The sequence below is a fragment of the Podarcis liolepis genome (genome assembly GCF_965112155.1).
Source record: "Podarcis liolepis genome assembly, chromosome: 17".
In the NCBI taxonomy this organism is placed as follows: domain Eukaryota; kingdom Metazoa; phylum Chordata; class Lepidosauria; order Squamata; family Lacertidae; genus Podarcis; species Podarcis liolepis.
This window is the reverse complement of record NC_139571.1, coordinates 21,700,910-21,721,622: the sequence shown is the minus strand read 5'-3', so window position 1 is coordinate 21,721,622 and position 20,713 is coordinate 21,700,910. Positions and strand designations below refer to the sequence as shown.

Below are 20,713 nucleotides of genomic sequence, written 5' to 3'. Positions count from 1 at the left end.
AGCAGGAGGCCCCATTAACTAAAGTGGTACCTCAGGTTAAGAACGGTTTCGGGTTAAGAACGGACCTCCGGAACGAATTAAGTACTTAACCCGAGGTACCACTGTATGTTATTCAAAGATGGCAGAAGGTTCCTTCAGGTGTACGGACCTGTGAGGCAACTCAACGATGGAAGCATTCTTCCTGTTGTTGTTCTCACTGGCTAATGCCTCACCTTGGAGCATGCTCAAAAGTTACACCTAGGCACCAATCACATGGTTTGAAACCACCAGCGTCTTCTGAAGCTGCCCCATTGTTCCAAGCCATCAAATATGTTTTCTGCGTGTGTCTATGCAACATAAAGTTTTACACAAAAAATACACAAAAATATAAAGAAAAGGAAATGAGTTGGGCTTCAGTTCTCTATGCTTTTGTTCTGGAGAGACATTTTCTCAAGAATGTTTCAGCCCAAACGTGAAGCTTTCAGATGAAGCCATCTGTCATCTGCCTTGGATAAAGAAAGACACATTCTTTCTTTCAGCGCTCTTTCCTCATTGACATGCTAAATTTATTTTGTTTTAATGAAGTACGTTGTGCTACATGATGAAAAGGAAGGAACACAAAGCATCTCAGTGGTTTAAGGAAGAGGTCTAGCATGCGGTGACATTCTGTGTGATTTATCTTGCTCAGTATCACAGCAGGAATAAACTGAACCCTCTCCTTACATTCCCAGACTATCATACTTTACTCAGAAGTCTGCACATAGTAAATTTCAAATTATTATTATTGTATTTGTATATATAGCTAAAGGAAACAAATGTATATGAATACATGTTGTATGGTAGTTTCATAATAAACCTTTTGGAATAGCTGGCCATATGTTAGCCAGGTTTTCTACGTACAAATTCATTCCTAAAGTTGAGTCACCCTATTTTATAAGCACTTGCAGTCAGTCCAGGGAAAGGAAAGCAATGTCAAAAATATAACTGAAAACACTTAATGATATGTTGAGTGAAAATAACTTTCACACAAGGAGTTTCTCTTATTATTCTAGAGTGGATTTTGTTTTCTGATTACTGCTCTTAGCATAGTTAAGGCACATTATCTCACACATGGCATAGCATGGTATTTTCAAACATGCCATCTTGTTGAAAACACTTTTAACCAAATTATTTACATTGCTCAGTTTCATTTGTGGTACACAGTTTGTTCTAGTCTTTAGGATTTTTAAAAACTGAAAATCATTGTTTTTTAATGGTTTTTATGTAAACTTCTTAGAACTTTTTATTATATTTGGTTTTGTGGAGTATAGACCTAATCTCTTGGGAGTATAAGCTTTGTTTAAATGGAGAATGTGATGTGCAGCAAATGCAAAGCTCTCCTGTAGCTGGAAGAAGAAGAAGAAGAAGAAGAAGAAGAAGAAGAAGAAGAAGAAGAAGAAGAAGAAGAAGAAGAGGAGGAGGAGGAGGAGGAGGAGGAGGAGGAGGAGGAGGAGGAGTTTGGATTTGATATCCCGCTTTATCACTACCCTAAGGAGTCAAAGTGGCTAACATTCTCCTTTCCCTTCTTCCCCCACAACAAACACTCCGTGCGGTGAGTGAGGCTGAGAGACATCAGAGAAGTGTGACTAGCCCAAGGTCACCCAGCAGCAGCATGTGGAGGAGCAGGGAAGCGAACCCAGTTCACCAGATTACGAGTCTACCGTTCTTAACCACTACACCACACTGGAGAGGGGATATTTAAGCTCCTTTAAATCTGTAGTGAAGACACCCCAGGCAGGGGTGGAGGAAGGGGTGGGTGCGGGCCGCCCTGGGTGTCACCACTGAGGGGGGTGACAAAATGCCAGGCGGCACTCACTGCGGGGCCTGCAACGCACCCGAGCCACACGTCTCTTCTGGGAGTGACGCGGTAACTTGGGCAGCGCAGGCTCCATGCTGCCCAAATGGTCCGCCTGCTGCCTCCCTCCCAGCTGTAGGGCAGCTGAGTGGGAGGAGGCAGGCAGATTCCGGAGGCCCTGCGGTGTACCCTGCCCCTATGGGAGGCTCGCCCAGCCCCTGGGTGCGCCGCCCCAGGAGCCCAAGCAGCTTCCTCCACCCCAGGGAATACAGCTGCCAGTAAACAACTATCCTGTTAGCCCAGAAGTCGCAATAACTGTCAGCATTTTCATTCTCTCCCGTTGCTGGACGTGTGATTATTACATCACATGTCTGTGTTTACATTCCGTGCTTGGAAAGTGAGGGAAATGGAAACCAGTTCTATCTCTTCCATTGGATTGTACTTTTGTACTTTTTCTCTCTCTCTTGGAGAAGATGTGAGAGGACACCATGGTTGCCTGTCTTGTAAAGGTAAAGGGACCCCTGACCATTAGGTCCAGTTGTGACCGACTCTGGGGTTGCGGCGCTCATCTCGCTTCATTGGCCGAGGGAGCCGGCGTACAGCTTCTGGGTCATGTGGCGAGCATGACTAAGCCACTTTTGGTGAACCAGAGCAGCGCAGAGAAATGCTGTTTACCTTCCCACCAGAGCGGTACCTATTTATCTACTTGCACTTCGACGTGCTTTTGAACTGCTAGGGTGGCAGGAGCAGGGACCGAGCAATGGGAGCTCACCCAGTCACGGGGATTCGAACCGCCGACCTTCTGATCGGCAAGTCCTAGGCTCTGTGGTTTAACCCACAGTGCCATCCGCATCCCTGCTTTGTCCTGTATATATTGCTTAATAAATTACTTAGACGTCACACCTCATAGCCTGAGCTTCCAGCTTTACTCTGCTGTTTGAGTGTGCATATATCTTCGGATATGTGTTGCTGCTGCGCACCAGGACTGCAGAGTTATGAGCGTCCCGGGTTGCGCTCCAGAGGAAGATGTCCGGAGAAGTCTGTCTCAGTGAGGGTGCTGTCCGATGCCCCCCCATGTGTTCCAACAATGGTTATGGGCCCAGAGATGTAGAGATGGCCGTGTGCTTATCGGAGGACTGTCTCATTGATTGATGAGGTACATAGCTCTGAGTTCAGCGAGTGCTAATTGCTGGGAGTTGTGGCAAGATTTATTGCTGCTTTGGAATTTCCTGGCTACTTGTGGTAGTTTGGAAGGCTAGTGAATTAAACTTACATTGGAGGGATTTCCCCCCTTCGTTTTATTATTCAATTTTTAAAAAGAAATTATTATTATTATTATTATTATTATTATTATTATTATTATTATTATTATTATTACTACCTGCAGCATACTATGGTCAAAACTGACTCTCTTTTGATGGTTGATGGTAATGGTTGATGATATTACGCACTATTAATATCACCAACCATTTAAAATGTTCTGGGCATTGCACAGCATATGAAATTATTAGGACTTTACTATGGAATCCCATGATTTCTGTCCCTGTATCTGTAAATTTGTCTCTAAAGCAAAGCAGTCCTTCTGTGCTTTACACCCCAGTCATCTCTGTTTTTCAGCACACTGACACCATGTGCCTGTGATTCTTGAGGCGGCTTCCCAGTGCTGTGTTTTCTCTGTCATAATGGATCTTATGGCGACCATCAGATTTATAAATGTATGGAGGGAGCTCATCTGGGCTTCCTGTTCTGGCAAATTACTGCCCTTGGCGAGTAATGAATATATATTACCGACAGAAGTACAAATAAAATTAGAGCTCAGTTTGTTTGTGAATTAAATCCTCACAATTCCGGATGGGAATTTGTTTTGTTAAATCTAAAACCTTTCTATACCAGATTCTTTTCAAAAAAATAAATAAATCCTGCACTTGCACGAGTATTGACTGATCTGTTTTCAAATGCCATTACAGCCATTGGGGGGGGGGGGCTTTTTCTATATTAGAAGTTTATAGCAAAACAAATGCACAGCTGTCAAGACATCTTGCAAAGAAGCACTGGAGTTTCAGGGATGTTGCATCTTCCAAGTACCACTGTAGGGTTGTTGCTATTCAGAATACTCTGTGGAGTGTGGTTGCTCGAATGATATAGAAACTCACTGGATAATGCCTGTTGAAAGGTTTATACATGCTTCCACAAATGTGTAAGGGCAGTGCCAGATTTATGTATAAGCTAAACAAGTGATAACTTAGGGCTCCACTCTCTTGGGGGCCCCAAAAACTTAAAGGAAAAAAACCTGGATGTACATTTCCAAAATATAAGATAAAAAACAAACAAAATAAAACCTACATACAGCAATAGTGTTTTGTGTTGTGTAGGCTCCTATGATGTAAGCAATGGGCCCCACCTGCTAGCCCGCTCCCTAAAATATCACCGGTTTGCTCATTTCTATAGATAGGGTGCCTACATTCTGTATGAACTTTGCATTCTGCACGGACTTTACAACAATTACTTTGATAAAATACACATTTTGTTATGTGCAAATGGCTTTAGATACATTAGGCCCATAAATTACCATATAGCATATATTCAACACAAAAAAAACAGTGACAATTTGCTGTAGACAAAGGATGGCTGGACATATAAAGGGTCCCATTACCTTCAGTAGCTTAAAGGTAAAGGGACCCCTGGCAGTTAAGTCCAGTCGTGGATGACTCTGGGGTTGCGGCGCTCATCTCACTTTACTTGCCGAGGGAGCTGGCGTTTGTCCGCAGACAGCTTCTGGGTCATGTTGCCAGCATGACTACGCTGCTTCTGGTGAACCAGAGCAGTGCACTGAAATGCCGTTTACCTTCCTGCTGGAGCGGTACCTATTTATCTACTTGCACTTTGATGTGCTTTTGAACTGCTAGGTTGGCAGGAGCTGGGACTGAACAACGGGAGCTCACCCCGTCGTGGAGATTCGAACTGCCAACCTAAATGCAAGTTAGGTAGGTTTCACTTTAAATGCAAACTGAATTGAATTCCTTCCCTACCTCTACTTATGACTCTACCACTGATAACTGTAGTAGTTCTTACAACATCTGCACCAGGTCATGAACATATAATGCAATTGCTCAGTCTGCAAAGAGAGGGTTCACAAGGAAATAGAATTTGCAATGGAGCTGCAATTTCTTAGTTTCAACCAATGTGAAATTTTCACATTAGCGCCGTACTTAATGCCAAGACCAGGCATAGGCAAACTCGGCCCTGCAGATGTTTGGGACTACAACTCCCATCATCCCTAGCTAATAGGACCAGTGGTCAGGGTGATGGGAATTGTAGTCCAAACCATCTGGAGGGCTGAGTCAAGATTAATGGAAGTTTGGATTTCCCAGAGTAGATGTTTACTTCCTTTCTTGCATTCCACTGACCAACACTGCTAGCTTGATGCATTCATTGTAGACAAAAGCTTTGCCCTGACTCTTAACGGGGAAACATTCTCTCAAGACAAAGAAGAAGCTGAATCATAGTTATACAGTTCACAGTAGATCAGGCTTCCTCAACCTCGGCCCTCCAGATGTTTTGAGACTACAGTTCCCATCATCCCTAACCACTGGTCCTGCTAGCTGGGGATCATGGGAGTTGTAGGCCAAAAACATCTGGAGGGCCGAGGTTGAGGAAGCCTGCAGTAGATTATGTATATTAGTTGTATACAGTTCAGCTATTGCACTACTGCTTACTCAAAGCTTGGTTGCAAAAGTTTTGAAAGGTTCCACAGAAACATATTTTTCTTTTTTACTTAATAATTTAATTATTTTTAAGATCCTCAAGCAAATGAAGTCCCCAAACATCAAACAGCATTTGATTGAACTAAGGAAGGATGGAATTGTATTTTGTAATTTACCTTGAAAAAAGTGTGATTACACTTTCAGCTATGAAAAGGTTTCTAATTGAAATGTTGTTGTCATATATTTCGCCCCACCCAAAAAAAAATATTAAATTGCACACAAGGGCATGTCCTTGTACCAAAAAAGCAATTTAACTGGTTTCTTTGAAGTATGACACGCTTTATCATCCCAAATACCAAAAATACACTAAGCATAGCAGTTATCCTTAACAATGTTCCGAAGTACTGAAGTATAGCAGTACATATTGATCTTAATATAATGCTATATGGAAAAGCTATTTTCATACCCAGGCTATTCTTCATTAACCCGTACCCACAATTTTGGCCTTTAATTGCCCAATTCTTTGCTAAATTGAGACAATTTTATGATGTCCATACATTTCAATTCTAATAGATCTTCGTGCTTCCTTCAAAAGATCTATTAGATTTCAAATGTATGGACATAAAAATGTTTATATACATTAAAATTTGATGCTATGAGTTTCTGGAAAATTTACCAACATGTTTTTTTTTTTAATAATGTTATCTTTTCACAACCATTACTTATCTAAAGTAGATTTCTTTAGGAAAACATAAAACTAAAATGACTTCCATGTGAAATATATAGCTGCTTTAGAAACAAAGTAACTTGCAAACAAACAGTGAAGAAACAACAAATTTGCCAGTAGATTCTATTTGTATGTATTATTTTAAATCATGGTCAGTGGAGAAGGATTAAAATCTCTAAATTCCTCCCTGCAGGAAAGCAGTGGGGGAGATCAAAATATGAGCATTGCATGTGTGAATTTGCCTTCTGGATCAAATCATGAATGTACAAAACTCAGAAAAGTAACTGAACTGTAGCCAAGATCTAAATAATTATGAAACTCATTCCAACATCCCAAGGTGTACCCCCACACACAACGAACGGCAACCTCCAAGGTCACCTGATAAGATTCTGAAGGAGTATGTCCTATGGCACAGGGATGAGTTGTTCAAAGTAAAATGAACAAGAATTTACAAAGGATGTATTCAAACCCCTCGTGCTCAGATCCTGAGCCACATATGCAGAGTCCAATGGATGACTTGCTTTGTCAAATGATATAAAAATTACTCCAGAGACACTCCTCTCCCCCCCCCAAAAAGAGTAAAGGACCCCTGGACAGTTAAGTCCAGTTGAATTCTCCCCACAACAGGTGCCCTAAAGTCAGTGCTGGATTTACATATAAGCTAAACAAGCTATAGTTTAGGGCCCTACTCTTTTGGGGCCCCCCCAAAAAAATAAAGGAAAAAAACCCCTGGATGTACATTTCCAAAACATAAGATAAAAAACAAATAAAATAAAACCTACATACAGCAACAGTGGTTTGTGTTGTGTAGGCTCCTGTGATGTAAATAATGGGCCCTGCCTGCTAGCCTGCTCCCTAAAATATCACTTCTTCTTAATTGTATTTCAGTTCAACAATTACTTTGAGAAAATACGTATTTTGTTATGTGCAAATGGCTTTAGATACATATTAGGTCCATAAATTACCATATAGTATATATTCAACACATTTGGTGTAAACCACAGAGCCTAGGGCTTGCCAATCAGAAGGTCAACGGTTTGAATCCCCGCGACGGGGTGAGCTCCCGTTGCTCTCTCCCTGCTCCTGCCAATGTAGCAGTTCGAAAGCACGTCAAAGTGCAAGTAGATAAATAGGTATCGCTCCGGCGGGAAGGTAAACGGTGTTTCCGTGCACTGCTCTGGTTTCGCCAGAAGCGGCTTAGTCATGCTGGCCACATGACCCGGAAGCTGTACGCCGGCTCCCTCGGCCAATAAAGTGAGATGAGCGACGCAACCCCAGAGTTGTTCATGACTGGACTTAACTGTCAGGGGTCCTTTACCTTTACTTTTTAAATATGTATACACCGTCCAGATGCATGATCCTTTGCCCTTCTAGATCAGTTCTGAGAATACACGAAACTAGAGCCTAGACACATTCAAAAGTAGTTCCATATTTCTAAGAAAGTGTACGCTGAACTGTAGGGCTTCTCTTTTGCTATTTCTGATGGTTAAAGGAGCAATTCTAACTATGGAAAATCAGCTTAATGACCCTGTCTTAATTTAAGTCAGCCTAAGGTAAGCCAGGAGGGACGTGGGTGGCGCTGTGGGTTAAACCACAGAGCCTAGGACTTGCTGATCAGAAGGTCAGCAGTTCGAATCCCCACGATGGGGTGAGCTCCCGTTGCTTGGTCCCTGCTCCTGCCAACCTAGCAGTTCAAAAGCACGTCAAAGTGCAAGTAGATAAATAGGTACCACTCCGGCGGGAAGGTAAACGGCGTTTCCGTGTGCTGCTCTGGTTCGCCAGAAGCGGCTTAGTCATGCTGGCCACATGACCCGGAAGCTGTACGCCGGCTCCCTCGGCCAATAAAGCGAGATGAGCGCCGCAACCCCAGAGTCGGCCACGACTGGACCTAATGGTCAGGGGTCCCTTTACCTTTAAGGTAAGCCAGATCCAAACCCCATTCGGGAGCAAGGCTACTGCCAACTGAGAGAGCCCAACCCCGTTTTGAGGGAAGCCTTAAAATACAGTGGTACCTCGGGTTACATACGCTTCAGATTACATACGCTTCAGATTACAGACTCCGCTAACCCAGAAATAGTACCTCGGGTTAAAAACTTTGCTTCAGGATGAGAACAGAAATCATGCTCCGGCAGTGCGGTGGCAGCAGGAGGCTCCATTAGCTAAAGTGGTACCTCAGGTTAAGAACAGTTTCAGGTTAAGAATGGACCTCCGGAATGAATTAAGTACTTAACCCGAGGTACCACTGTAATAGCCTTAAACAAGCCGTAAATTAAGAGTGTGACTTACAGCACCGCTTTTTTTGCTAGCATAAGTTCTGCTGGGCTGCTAGGCCACATGATTGAGATGAACAGAGTTAGGGTCCCTATGAAGTCTCTTCCCTGCCTGTCCCCAACATGCTTTCCTAGAGACTTAACACCAGCCTTGATCCAGTCAGCTTTGGGTCGGCTGGCTGAGCACCGTCTGAGCCAAGATGAGCATTTTGCACCAGTGCATCTCCAGCTAAGCTAGGGTTGGGGACATAAACCACTGCAGCCTCAGCTGACTGAGCCAGAGATCTTCTGCAGCCTAACTCACTGGTGGATCTTGGGTTGAGGTTGCACCCTAAATCCCCAATCAGACTAGGACGTAGGAGACCAGGGTTCAAATCCTCAGTCAGCCACGAATCTCCCTGAATGACCTTGGGCCAGTTGCCCTCTCTCAGCCTAACTTATGACACACAGTTGCTGTGAGGATGAAATGTAACCCACTGATCTATTTGGAGGACATAAATGTGGGATATGGAAGTGAGAGCTGGACCATAAAGAAGGCTGATCGCTGAAGAATGGATGCTTTTGAATTATGGTGCTGGAGGAGACTCTTGAGAGTCCCATGGACTGCAAGAAGATCAAACCTATCTATTCTTAAGGAAATCAGCCCTGGGTGCTCACTGGAAGGGCAGAACTTGAAGCTGAGGCTCCAAGACTTTGGCCACTTCATGAGAAGAGAAGATTCCCTGGAAAAGATCCTGATGTTGAGAAAGATGGAGGGCACAAGGAGAAGGGGATGACAGAGGACGAGATGGCTGGACAGTGTTCCCGAAGCTACCAGCATGAGTTTGACCAAACTGTGGGAGGCAGTGGAAGACAGGAGTGCCTGGCGTGCTCTGGTCCATGGGGTCACGAAAAGTCGGACATGACTAAACAGCAACAAATGTGGGATATAATTGTAACACTAAAGTAAACAAACTGACTTCAAAAGGAATTTTGAATTAATTTTTGAATTTTGATTTAATTTCTTCAAGAAAAATCGCACTGCTGTTTGTCTTTTTATGGCACCATGACTTACTTGTGGAATCCTGAGGGCTATAATTCAGGTTATGGGAAACCAGTATTGAGAGAAATGGAGAGGGAAGAGGCATGTTTGTCTCTAGTATTAATTTGCCCACATCGTTATGAAATACACTGAACGGATGGCATTTAACAAATATTAATATTGCATGAGAATGATGTTGGTTGGATAAGCGTGATTTACACTTCTAACAGCCAGAGTAATACCAATAACTGAATGCAGTCAAGTAAATGAGATTATTGAAATGAATTATTTAACAAATCCTGGCTGGAAACAATCACCAAGGGTACTTTATATTTTTTGACAGCGAGGCAATTCGTGCTGGAGTGAGAGTGTACAGCTTATACAGTGGTACCTCAGGTTAAGTACTTAATTCGTTCCGGAGGTCCGTACTTAACCTGAAACTGTTCTTAACCTGAAGCACCACTTTAGCTAATGGGGCCTCCTGCTGCTGCCGCGCCGGCGGAGCACAATTCCTGTTCTCATCCTGAAGCAAAGTTCTTAACCTGAAGCACTATTTCTGGCTTAGTGGAGTGTGTAACCTGAAGCATATGTAACCTGAGGTACCACTGTATACAAAAATACTTGTCTGTTTCTATTTTTTAAAAAATACACAGAAATAACTTCACATACTAGAGGTGTCTTGGGAGATTTAAGAAAGAGAATGGGGATCATTCTTCCTGGAAGGAAGGGAAACTGAGGCTGCAGTGCTTTTTGCATTTATTTGGGAGTGAGTTCCATTTAACATTGCTTTGAGGTTTTTTTTTTCTACAACCAAGCAGTATATAACTTTTATCAAATAAATAAATAAATAAATAAATAAATAAATAAATAAATAAATAAATAGCCACCTACATCTGAGTACACGTGGTTAGGCTCTCCTGCAATCCTAAACCTACTTGACAAGTAGCAAGTTCCTTTGAACTCAGCAGGGTTTATTTGCAAGTAAATATAATGTAAATCAGGTTACACAGCTCCTATGCGGCATTCACAGAATGGTCATCTTTCCCTTACTTCAGTTATGATCCTAATAAGCTTTACTTGGAAGCAAGCATTTCTGAAATGAGCCTCCTTTCCAAGATTACTAGGATCATGCGGGGCCAGGTACTAGTATAGGGCAAGTCAATGATTGCTGAGATGAAGAACGATTTAATGATCTGCAGTGGGGCTAGACCTGGGCAATCAGCTCTCCTTAAGGTTTCCTCTTTTCTTAAAATACTTGCCAAGTCTGGTTGAACTTAGTGGGACCTACACCTGAGTAAACGTATTTCGACTCAGGAGCCACGGTGTTTTAATTTTATCAGCATTCTATAGAAGCTCAACGAATGCCAGATCAGCACCTAAACATTAGTACCATTTCATCACAGTGGCAAAGATTTGCTCACTGCCAGCTCTTTCCTTTATTGCAACAGGGCGGAGGAAACCTCCATCCACCCCACAAAGAACAAATCTGCATCTGTTTCCAGGGAGATATTCATTCTTTTGGAAAGGGCTCTCCTGGAGGAAAACACCTATCCACCATCATCATTTATATTCGAGGGGTGTGTGTGTGTGTGTACTAGGTATTATTAAGCTCAGCTGGGGGTTTGGCAAAGAGCTTAGAAGAGATAGACTGCAATCCTGCCCAAATGATAGCAGGGGTCCTTTATAAGTCCCGGAACCAATCCCAGCTGGGTTACCTTTCTAGGATGCTCATAATACAACGCTACATTTCTCCCATGGTGGCTGAACATTTGTTTAGCATGTCTCTCTCTCTCTCTCTCTCTCTCTCTCTCTCTCTCTCTCTCTGTGTGTGTGTGTGTGTGTAGAGCCGTAGCTATTGGGGGGAGGGGGTAGCCAGATTTTGTTTGCCCTGTGTGAAGCCTCCAGAGGGAAACCATTGATGCTCCCAACCTATGTGTACGCAAATGCGCATGGAGGGGGTGCCGAGCTGGGTGAAATAATGCCTTGTTTCGCCCCTATCTATCTATCTATCTATCTATCTATTATCTATCTATCTATCTATCTATCTATCTATCTATCTATCTATCTATCTAATCTTCTTTGTTCCTATATATACACGTCTCTCTGTGTGTATTCACATATACATCTTCAATGTTAAGCAAGTGGAACTATTTCTTGTAATTTTCTTTTTTTCTGCTCACAACCCCACCTTAAGGAAGACTACTGCACACGGCTGGAAGGAGGCAGACTTGACCCAGAGCAGCCGCCAAGGATTCCCTCCAAAGGGAAGGGCTGCCTTTCCCCCCCGAATGATGAAAGAGGTTTCCACGCGCCCCCGCGACACTCCAGCTTCCTTCGCCAGCCTGCCTGCCTGTCTCCCTCCCTCCTTCCTTCCCCCTCTTCTTCCCTTGCCCGCCAACACTCACCCAGCACCACGGCGAGGATGGTGGCCAGGAGGAGCCAGTTGTTCTTCAGGAAGCGCCTGCAGTTGAAGCCCCTTTTCCGGGCGAGCTCCTGCGCCATGGTGGCTCGTGGTGGGAGAAAAGACGCACGGGAAGGAGATGGAGGCCGGAGGGATGCGCGCCGCGCCGAGAGACTAGAGACACGCGCGCAAGAGACGGAGGCAGAGAGAGGAGCCGGCGGGTCTTTCCCTCAACGGCAGAACGGCTCTCGCTCGCTCGCGTTCGGTCGGCTGCTGGTTTCGCTGGAACGCACGCGCGCGTATGGATAGAGAGAGGACGGGGACCGTGCGCCTTCGTCACGCTGCGGGGTCTCTCGCGTCTCCTCCTCCTCCTCCTCTCGCCGCCGCTGGTGCTGGTGCTGCTACTGGCGGAGTCTGCCTGGCTCTGCGGCTCCAAGATAGCCAGGCGGAGAGAAGGAGGAGGAGGTGGAGAGGTGTGGGGGTGGCGGTGCCTCTGCGCGTGTGTGGCTGGAGAGCAGGGCGCGCTCTGTCTCTGTCAGGCGCATCCAAAACACTTGGCACAAGACGCTGCGCGCACGGCGCACTCTCTCTTTCTCTCTCTCTGAGTCACTTTGCATAACCACACGGCCCTGGGGGGGGGAGGGGGCACCTTGGGGCGCCCTCCCCCAGCGAGCGGCGCTTGCGCTTCCTCCTCGTGTCCACAGGTGCCAGCTTCCTGCGCTCCCCGGGGTGCCCGAGCAACACCCACAAAAATGCTCCATGAAAGGGCGGCCGGGTACAGGGGCGCGGGGCCAAGCAGGCCCTCCTGCCCACAGGGCTGTGGGTCAAGAGCCGGGCGCTCGGGGGTGGGGTGGGTTGTGGAGGCTTCGGCGCCCTTTCATGAGGCGCTCGGACGACCCGCGTGGGGCGCGGAAAGGCGCGGCTGCTGCTCTGCGCTAAGCGCGCTTCGAAGATATAGATGTGGATATACAGTAAAAAAACACACAAAAAACTCATTTCACACCTATTAACAGCGGCGAGAGCAACTGTGGCAAGATTCTGAAGGACATTTATATTTAGGCAAATTGTTGTTTAGTCATTTAGTCGTGTCTGACTCTTCGTGACCCCATGGACCAGAGCACGCCAGGCACTCCTGTCTTCCACTGCCTCCCGCAGCTTGGTCAAACTCATGCTGGTAGCTTCGAGAACACTGTCCAACCACCTCGTCCTCTGTCGTCCCCTTCTCATTGTACCCTCCATCTTTCCCAACATCAGGGTCTTTTCCAGGGAGTCTTCTCTTCTCATGAGGTGGCCAAAGTCTTGGAGCCTCAGCTTCAGGATTTGTCCTTCCAGTGAGCACTCAAATTACTGGTATTCAAAAAGTCTGGCCGTTCTAGAATTGCTCTCCTAGATAATGTTTCCAACAAGTTGAAAGTAGCTAGGGGGCATACTGCAAGGGACTGATTTTTCGCAAAGTGGCATGATTTTATGTTATTTACAAATGATGAAGCCCTGGCCATATGGTCCCTCTTGTTTATTCCAACTTCTGGATTTTGTGAAAGTGTACAACTGCTAACTTATTTTCAAAGCTAAGGAGGGTCTGGTGTGGTTTAAAATTGGATGGGGACTGGTGTTGATAACCGTACATTGTGGATGACTCTTGGGTCCCTTTCACCTCTACAATTCAATGATTCTGAGTCTATGTTTAGGCAGACCTATGTTCTTTATATTTCTGCTGAATTACTAGTAATTTTGGAGCAAGGGAAACAACGGTGTTAACTTTTCATTCCTTCCTTCATTTTTTATTCTTTTTTTTCCATTTTGCAAGACTATGAGAATTCCTAAGATTAAGAAAGTGCCCACTTGCATGGAAAATATTGTTTGTCTTCTCCTGCTGGATTTCGTGTTATATTTGATTCGTTTCTTTTTGTTACTTTTGTTTGTATGCAAAAATTCGCTCTCTTGTTATGATTTACAAATTTCAATTTTAAAAAGGCGAATGAGCCAAGCACTTGCAGCAGTGTACAAAATGCTTACCTGCTTTGTATCACATCCCCCTCAACGCAGAAACAAGGAAGAAAACAGAAAAACAATTGAAGAAAAATAACAGCATACACCTTTCCAACTTGTGAAGCAAACAATTTGGCGGTGAACAAAGACGCAGATGGATAAACATTATGTTTGTGTAATTAGAGACTATTTATTTCATTTCATTTCTAATCAGCCTTTCAATCGGCACCAGGTCCACAAGTTGTCATATCAATTCCATCAGGCATGGTTTCTCCCAAAGCACCCTGGGAACTGTAGTTTGTTATGGGTGCTGAGAATTGTTAGAAGACCCTCTATTGTCCACACAGACTTACGGTTCCCAGAGTTCCCAGGGAGGACTGATTGATTCTTAAAACATGCTGGAAATTCTAGTCTTTGTTTTAAGTGATATGATACTATTCTGAATGTATATTGCAGGTGGGACTGAGAAAGGAAATCTTAGAAAGAGAGTGTGTTGCAGACGGTAGTGGGCTGGGTTCAAGTTAATGTTTAGCTGTGAAGTCACTTCTCAGTAGTTTTTAGGCTGTTATGATGATAAAATGGGATAACCTCATGGTCTCTTTGGAAGGAGTAATAACTTAAATTAATAACTTAGTTATATTAGAAACGGGCAAAACACAAGAAATAAAAACAATGCAATGCAAAATATAAAAATTTTGGGTTAGTTATCAGCTCTTGTGGTTTAATTTGAATGATGTTAACCTGATTTAAAAAAAAATATTATTAAAGGTTGACAGATATTGGCTCCCATCCTGGATGAAGATTCAGTTTGGTAGTTTTTGTACGGGTAACCAAACACAAATCTGTAATAAAAATGTCTCAATAAAATGAAAAAGAATTAAAGGTACCCTAGGATGATGGATCACTCCCAGAACTGCTGAAGTTATTTAAAAGATGAACACAATAATGGAAAATGATGGTAAGAGATTCTATTTTGGAAAGGTTTGCAACTATCTATATCATGTCCGCAATGAACCTACTTGGTCAGCAAACAAAAAGCAATATTTTATTATTTGGTGTTTTCCCCCCTTTAAATCCCTTTTTGATCTTTGTACTTATTCTCCAAGAGTTCACTTCCAACGCAACATTTTCCTCAAGCACAGGCCATGAGGAATTAACCCCCAAAAGAATACACATAAAAAAACCCCATTACATTGGAGTTACCACTGTCAGGGGGGAAAAAATCTTTGAGCTGCAGGGAGAATAATATGCTCTCAAGATTATCGAAATGATAAGATCACTTGATAACCAGAGATGTAGTGCTTGACCTGTGACCTTTCTCTCTATCTCTCCCCCCCCCCCCAGCCTTGGCACTGCCAACTGAGCTACACCACAGCTAATGTGACTGAGTGAAGGAACTCTGGTTTTTCTGAAGGGCAGCCCAAGATACATAATCCAGTTTGGGTGCCCATGTACACACTGCAGTCCTGGGTGTAGGGTACTGCCTAACCAAGAGCTAGGCAGTCCTAGGTCGGTCTGTGTGTGCCCTTCCCTCTTGTCTTGCAGGAGTGTCTTGGAATCCTGGCCTTGCTCTGTTCTGCTACTGTCCTTTAGATGCTGTTATAGGCGCTCAGGAAATCAGCCCTGAGTGCTCACTGGAAGGACGGATCCTGGAGCTGAGGCTCCAAGACTTTGGCCACCACATGAGAAGAGAAGACTCCCTGGAAAAGACCCTGATGTTGGGAAAGATGGAGGGCACAAGGAGAAGGGGATGACAGAGGACGAGATGGTTGGACAGTGTTCTCAAAGCTACCAACATGAGTTTGACCAGTGGAAGACAGGAGTGCCTGGCGTGCTCTGGTCCATGGAGTCACGAAGAGTCGGACATGACTAAACGACTAAACAACAACATAGGCACTCAGCTCCATGCTGTTGAGTTGACCCTTGGCTCTGCAGACTGGTTTGAGGGTTTGTCCAAAGCCCTGATGTTGTCACAACCTCTCTCCCGCCTGTTGTCTTGCAACTTCTTGTTCACATCTCAACCCTCAAAACTGTACCCTGCCCATCTGGCTGGATTGCCCCAGCCCCTCTGGGCAGCATCCAAAAAATATAAACACATGATAAAACATCAAACTTTAGAAACTTTGCTGTACCTTTGCCTTCAGATGTCATCTAAAAGTCAGATAGTTGTTTATTTCCTTGACATCTGACAGAAGGGCATTCCATAGGGTGGGTGCCTCTGTGGAGAAGGCCCACTGCCTGGTTCCTTGTAACTTCACTTCTCGCAGTGAAGTAACCGCCAGAAGGCCCTCGAAGCTAAGGTTACTAGATTTTTTTCAATGTATCCAGGGACACTTTAAATAAATAAATAAATAAATAAATAAATAAATAAATAAATAAATAAATAAATAATTTTTATTCATTTTGCAATACAAAAATATAAAAACACATAACACAATTTTTCACAAATACATTTTTTGGTCTTCCCTCAGCTCTTCTGCAAATCCTCCGTTTTAGTCCTTCTTCCGCATTTCTTAATCTAATATTGCCTTTTATTAAAAACCTCCTCCCTCTTATTCCCTTTTTTACAATATTTCTAATATTATTTTCACAGAGCCTCTTGCAAACCTACAAACGTTAATTGTTCATCGCAAATACTTTTCAAATAGTCTACATATTTACTCCAGTCTTCAGTGAATCTGTGGTCTCGTAGGCCTCGAATCCTTCCTGTTAATTTATCAAGTTCTGCATATTCCATTAACTTCATTCTCCATTCTTTCATCACTTTTCAACTTCAATGGATTTTGTATGGGGACTGATTTGTAAATCAGGGGACTGTCCCTGGGAAACAGGGACATCTGGTAACCTTACTTGAAGCTGGATCTCAGTGTCCGGGCTGGACAACGGGGGTGGAGGCACTGCTTCAGGTATACAGGGCCGAGATCTAATTTTTATGAGGGTATAATGTAATAATAAAAAACCACATGTCATTGGTATATACTAGAAGTGCCACGCAGTGACACGTATGACAAAGTAATTTATCTCAAATATTTTCAGATGTATTTTCAGACATAGCATAGCTGTTGAAACTTTTTTTGCACTGACTTGGCCAGTGATACACCTAGGGTTGCCATATTTTGAATAGCAAAACAGAGGACACATTGGTCGACTTCTACTTTTAACTATAGATCGCTAGGACGACTCTCATTTTACATACCCAGGAATAAGAGGACGTGTCCCAGAAAAAGAGGACCTATGGCAACAGTAGACAACGTTCTTTACTTTCACTCCTCCTTGCTTTCTAGGTGACCTTTGAGCAGATCCAGAATCTACCCTGGTTGGTTGTAACCATGAATAAATTCTTGTGTAGATTGTTCCTCAGGTAAGCTTGATGCAGGGGTGAGCTTTGGTAATATGGCGCCCTGAGAGAGGACAAAATTTGGCACCATCCTCTAAATGTTTCTTAATGCCACATAATTCATTTTTGTACTGTTGCTTTTTTATGGATCTTCTCAATAGACGCACTGAAACATCACATTATTGCAAAAAAAGTTGTTGTTGTTGTTTTGTGCTCCTTTGGCTCGGTGCCCTGTGCAGGGCAACTGTTGGGAAACTGTGTATGTGCAGCTACTGACACAGAATCAATTAAGGTTTGGCAGCCAGCCAGAAGGCAATCTGAAGGAGTAAGTCTGCCTGGTGATAACAGAGGCATGGAGACCGCTTCCTGATTGGTCAAGCTCTCTCAAGGGAGTGATAATTAATGGCCTACTAACTGGTAGTTTAGAGGTGAGTGTTCAGAGTTCGTGAGTTCAGAGTTCTGTGTCAGTGTAGGAGTTGTGAGTCGTGTCAGAGAGAGCTAGCTAAAGATCCATGTTCTGTTCCTGTAAATAGTCCACTGTATAATAAACACCTAACTACAAGTTCCGGGTTCCTGCTTCGTCTATCCTGTCTGCAGCCAAGATGCCAATTGCGTCCGTGGATTCTGCGTGTACTCTGCTAGGTCTGGCTAAGGTCCTGCAACTAGCTGGAAAGTTGCGAAACACCAAATAGGTTTTACCAATATGGCTGCAGTGCCCTAAATCTGGCGTTGCTTGATATCTGATGGGTTCCCACACTTCATCTAGGATAAGTTTGAACTTGTTGTCCAGGAGGCCTCTGGTGCCATTGTTTTTGTATTATAGAATCTAAGATAAAATATGAAAAATCTGATAGGACTGCAGGAATTATCCAATAGTAAAGATTGCAAAACATAACATTTTAATTTCAAAAGTGCAACAGAGGATTAGTAAAACAAACTTTTCTTTGTAGCGGAAGGTAAACAGGGAAAGGTCTGATTCTGGTCATTCTTAATAGAATCATAGAATTGTAGAGCTGGAAGGAACCCTGAGGAATATCTACTTCAACTCCCTGCAATGGAAAGAAATGCAGCTGTCCCTTACGGGGGGTTGAACCTGCAGCCTTGGAATTATAAATTGTCATGCCCTGGCAGCAGAATTTCCAGAACCCATATCTGAAAAATTAAAAAAATCTACCTGGAACAATCAATAATACATTGCATGCAGAAGGTCCCACTTTAAACCTGTGGCATCTCCTGGTTGGATTGAGAAAGAGTCCCTTCTGAGACAGCTGCTTCCATTCCGTATAGACAGTAATGAGCTAGAGAAACTGATGGTCTGACTTGGTATAAGAAAACTACCAATGTCATAGGCGCCGACTCCATGGGGCCTGAGGGGGCCCGAGCCCCCTCAAAAATTCGTTTGGGGGGGCTCTGCCCCCCCAATAATCTCGGGCGCCCCTCCAGCAGAGCGCCACCGCCGCCCCTCCCCCAGCCCAAAATGCACAGGGTCGGGCTGCATGCCTCCTGCCCTCCCTCCCGAGCAAAAGCTCCACCCAATTTCCTTCGGAGCTGATTAATAGGCGCAGCACGCTCTCCCCTATTCGCTCACGAGGAGGCGGCGCCACTTTATCTGCATATTCATGAGCTTATTTATTATTCATGAGCTTTCGCGGGCTCCCGCAATATTTTTTATAAGTCGGCGCCCCTGACCAATGTTCCTAAGGGTCTCTAGCTGTATAATAATTGAAAGAATTTCCAATGGTAATAATTTTGCAGACATTTAAAATTTCTTAGTTCAATGTGACAAGGCCAAGACTTGCTGGGTGCAAACATTTAAGGGGAAATGTATTACAAGGTAACCACAAAGTACACCTTGGGTTTTGGAAATGTGATATTTATAAGCAGTGGGTAAGTGAAAACAGGCCTGCTATGCGTTGTTCTCTGAGTTCTTGTCCTGGGAACATCTTGAAGATGCTCTGAACTGGAAGTGAACACTATGTGCTGGCTGGAATAAGACTGTGCTTAGCAATGAGCAATGAGCAGATGAACTAAATGAGGCAGATACAATAATGTTGATTTCATTTTCTCTCAGGTTCTCATTTCCCACATCTTAAGTTCAGTTTGGCATTTTGCCACATCTGTTTACTTTTTAGAAGCTAATCAAAATTAATCAGCATTTTAATGCACATTTCTCCTTTTATATACAATTTGTATGCAATTTGCCCAATACATGTCTATGCTGGTTCCCTTAATATCTGCATTGTTATGCACACATCCCTAAGACATGCATTTCTGAACACCACCCCTTTTTGGAGAATTGCATTGTACATATTGTTTTTGGAAACTGGTAGGTTTGCATTACAATGTGTTCTGAACCAAATTTCTCCCTCATCCCTAACTGTGAGTTTCTTTCTATTCCTGATTGCTTTCTGCTTTCAGTGCATGCCTTGCATACCAGTCCCTATTCAGTCAGATGTAGAGCTCACGCAGACCCTCCAAGTGTCCCTATTTTCCAGGGACATCCCTGATTTAGAGAAGCCATCCCGGTTTCTGACTTGATCCTGGAATGTTCCACTTTTCCTTGTTGTTGTTTAGTCGTTTAGCCGTGTCTGAATCTTCGTGACCCCATGGACCAGAGCACACCAGGCACTCCTGTCTTCCACTGCCTCCTGCAGTTTGGTCAAACTCATGCTGGTAGCTTCAAGAACACTGTCCAACCATCCCATCCTCTGTTGTCCCCTTCTCCTTGTGCCCTCCATCTTTCCCAACAGCAGGGTCTTTTCCAGGGAGTCTTCACTTCTCATGAGGTGGCCAAAGTATTGGAGCCTCAGCTTCAGGATCTGCCCTTCCAGTGAGCACTCAGGGCTGATTTTCTTCAGAATGGATAGATTTGATCTTCTTGCAGTCCATGGGACTCTCAAGAGTCTCCTCCAGCACCATAATTCAAAAGCATCAATTCTTCGGCGATCAGCCTTCTTTATGGTCCAGCTCTTACTTCCATACTTTTCCTTAGGATGTCCCTATTTTCACTGGAGAAACGTTGGAGGGTATGGAGTTATCCAACCCCCCCAGCCCTTTGAAGGCAATCCTGTATAGGGAAGTTGTTGTTTTTTATAAATGTTTAATGTTTTATATATGTTGGAAGCTGCCCAGAGTGGGTGGGGCAACCGAGTAAGATGTGTGGGGTATGACTAGTAACACGATCATTATGGAGTGGGACACCCCTATTTTAATCAAATAAATGTTGGAGGGTATGTATCACATGTAAAAACAGCAGAGCACCATAGGTCTTGAACTCAAGACCATTCCACCATGTGTAAAATGGCCTCTGATGCTGGATTGCAGAACCTTAACCAACTCTCCATCCATTCTGCCTACATTCTGCCTATATAACCAACCAATCAGAGCTAGCCTTATCACAAGGCCACCTAAGACAGATGCCTAAAGCAGCACCATATGGGAGACAGTATGT

At 43.9% G+C, this 20,713-nt stretch overlaps 1 protein-coding gene across 1 annotated transcript in view; it reads right to left on the bottom strand.

Moving 5' to 3' along the window:
- The window catches only part of SLC1A1 (solute carrier family 1 member 1), a 40,319-nt gene extending 27,686 nt beyond the window's left edge, over positions 1-12,633 (bottom strand). The window contains exon 1 of the mRNA XM_083482294.1: positions 11,941-12,633. Within this exon, the coding sequence (XP_083338420.1) occupies positions 11,941-12,037 (97 nt within the window). The 5' untranslated portion in view covers positions 12,038-12,633. The remainder of the gene's footprint in view (positions 1-11,940) is intronic.
- Between the last annotated feature and the right edge of the window lie 8,080 nt (positions 12,634-20,713).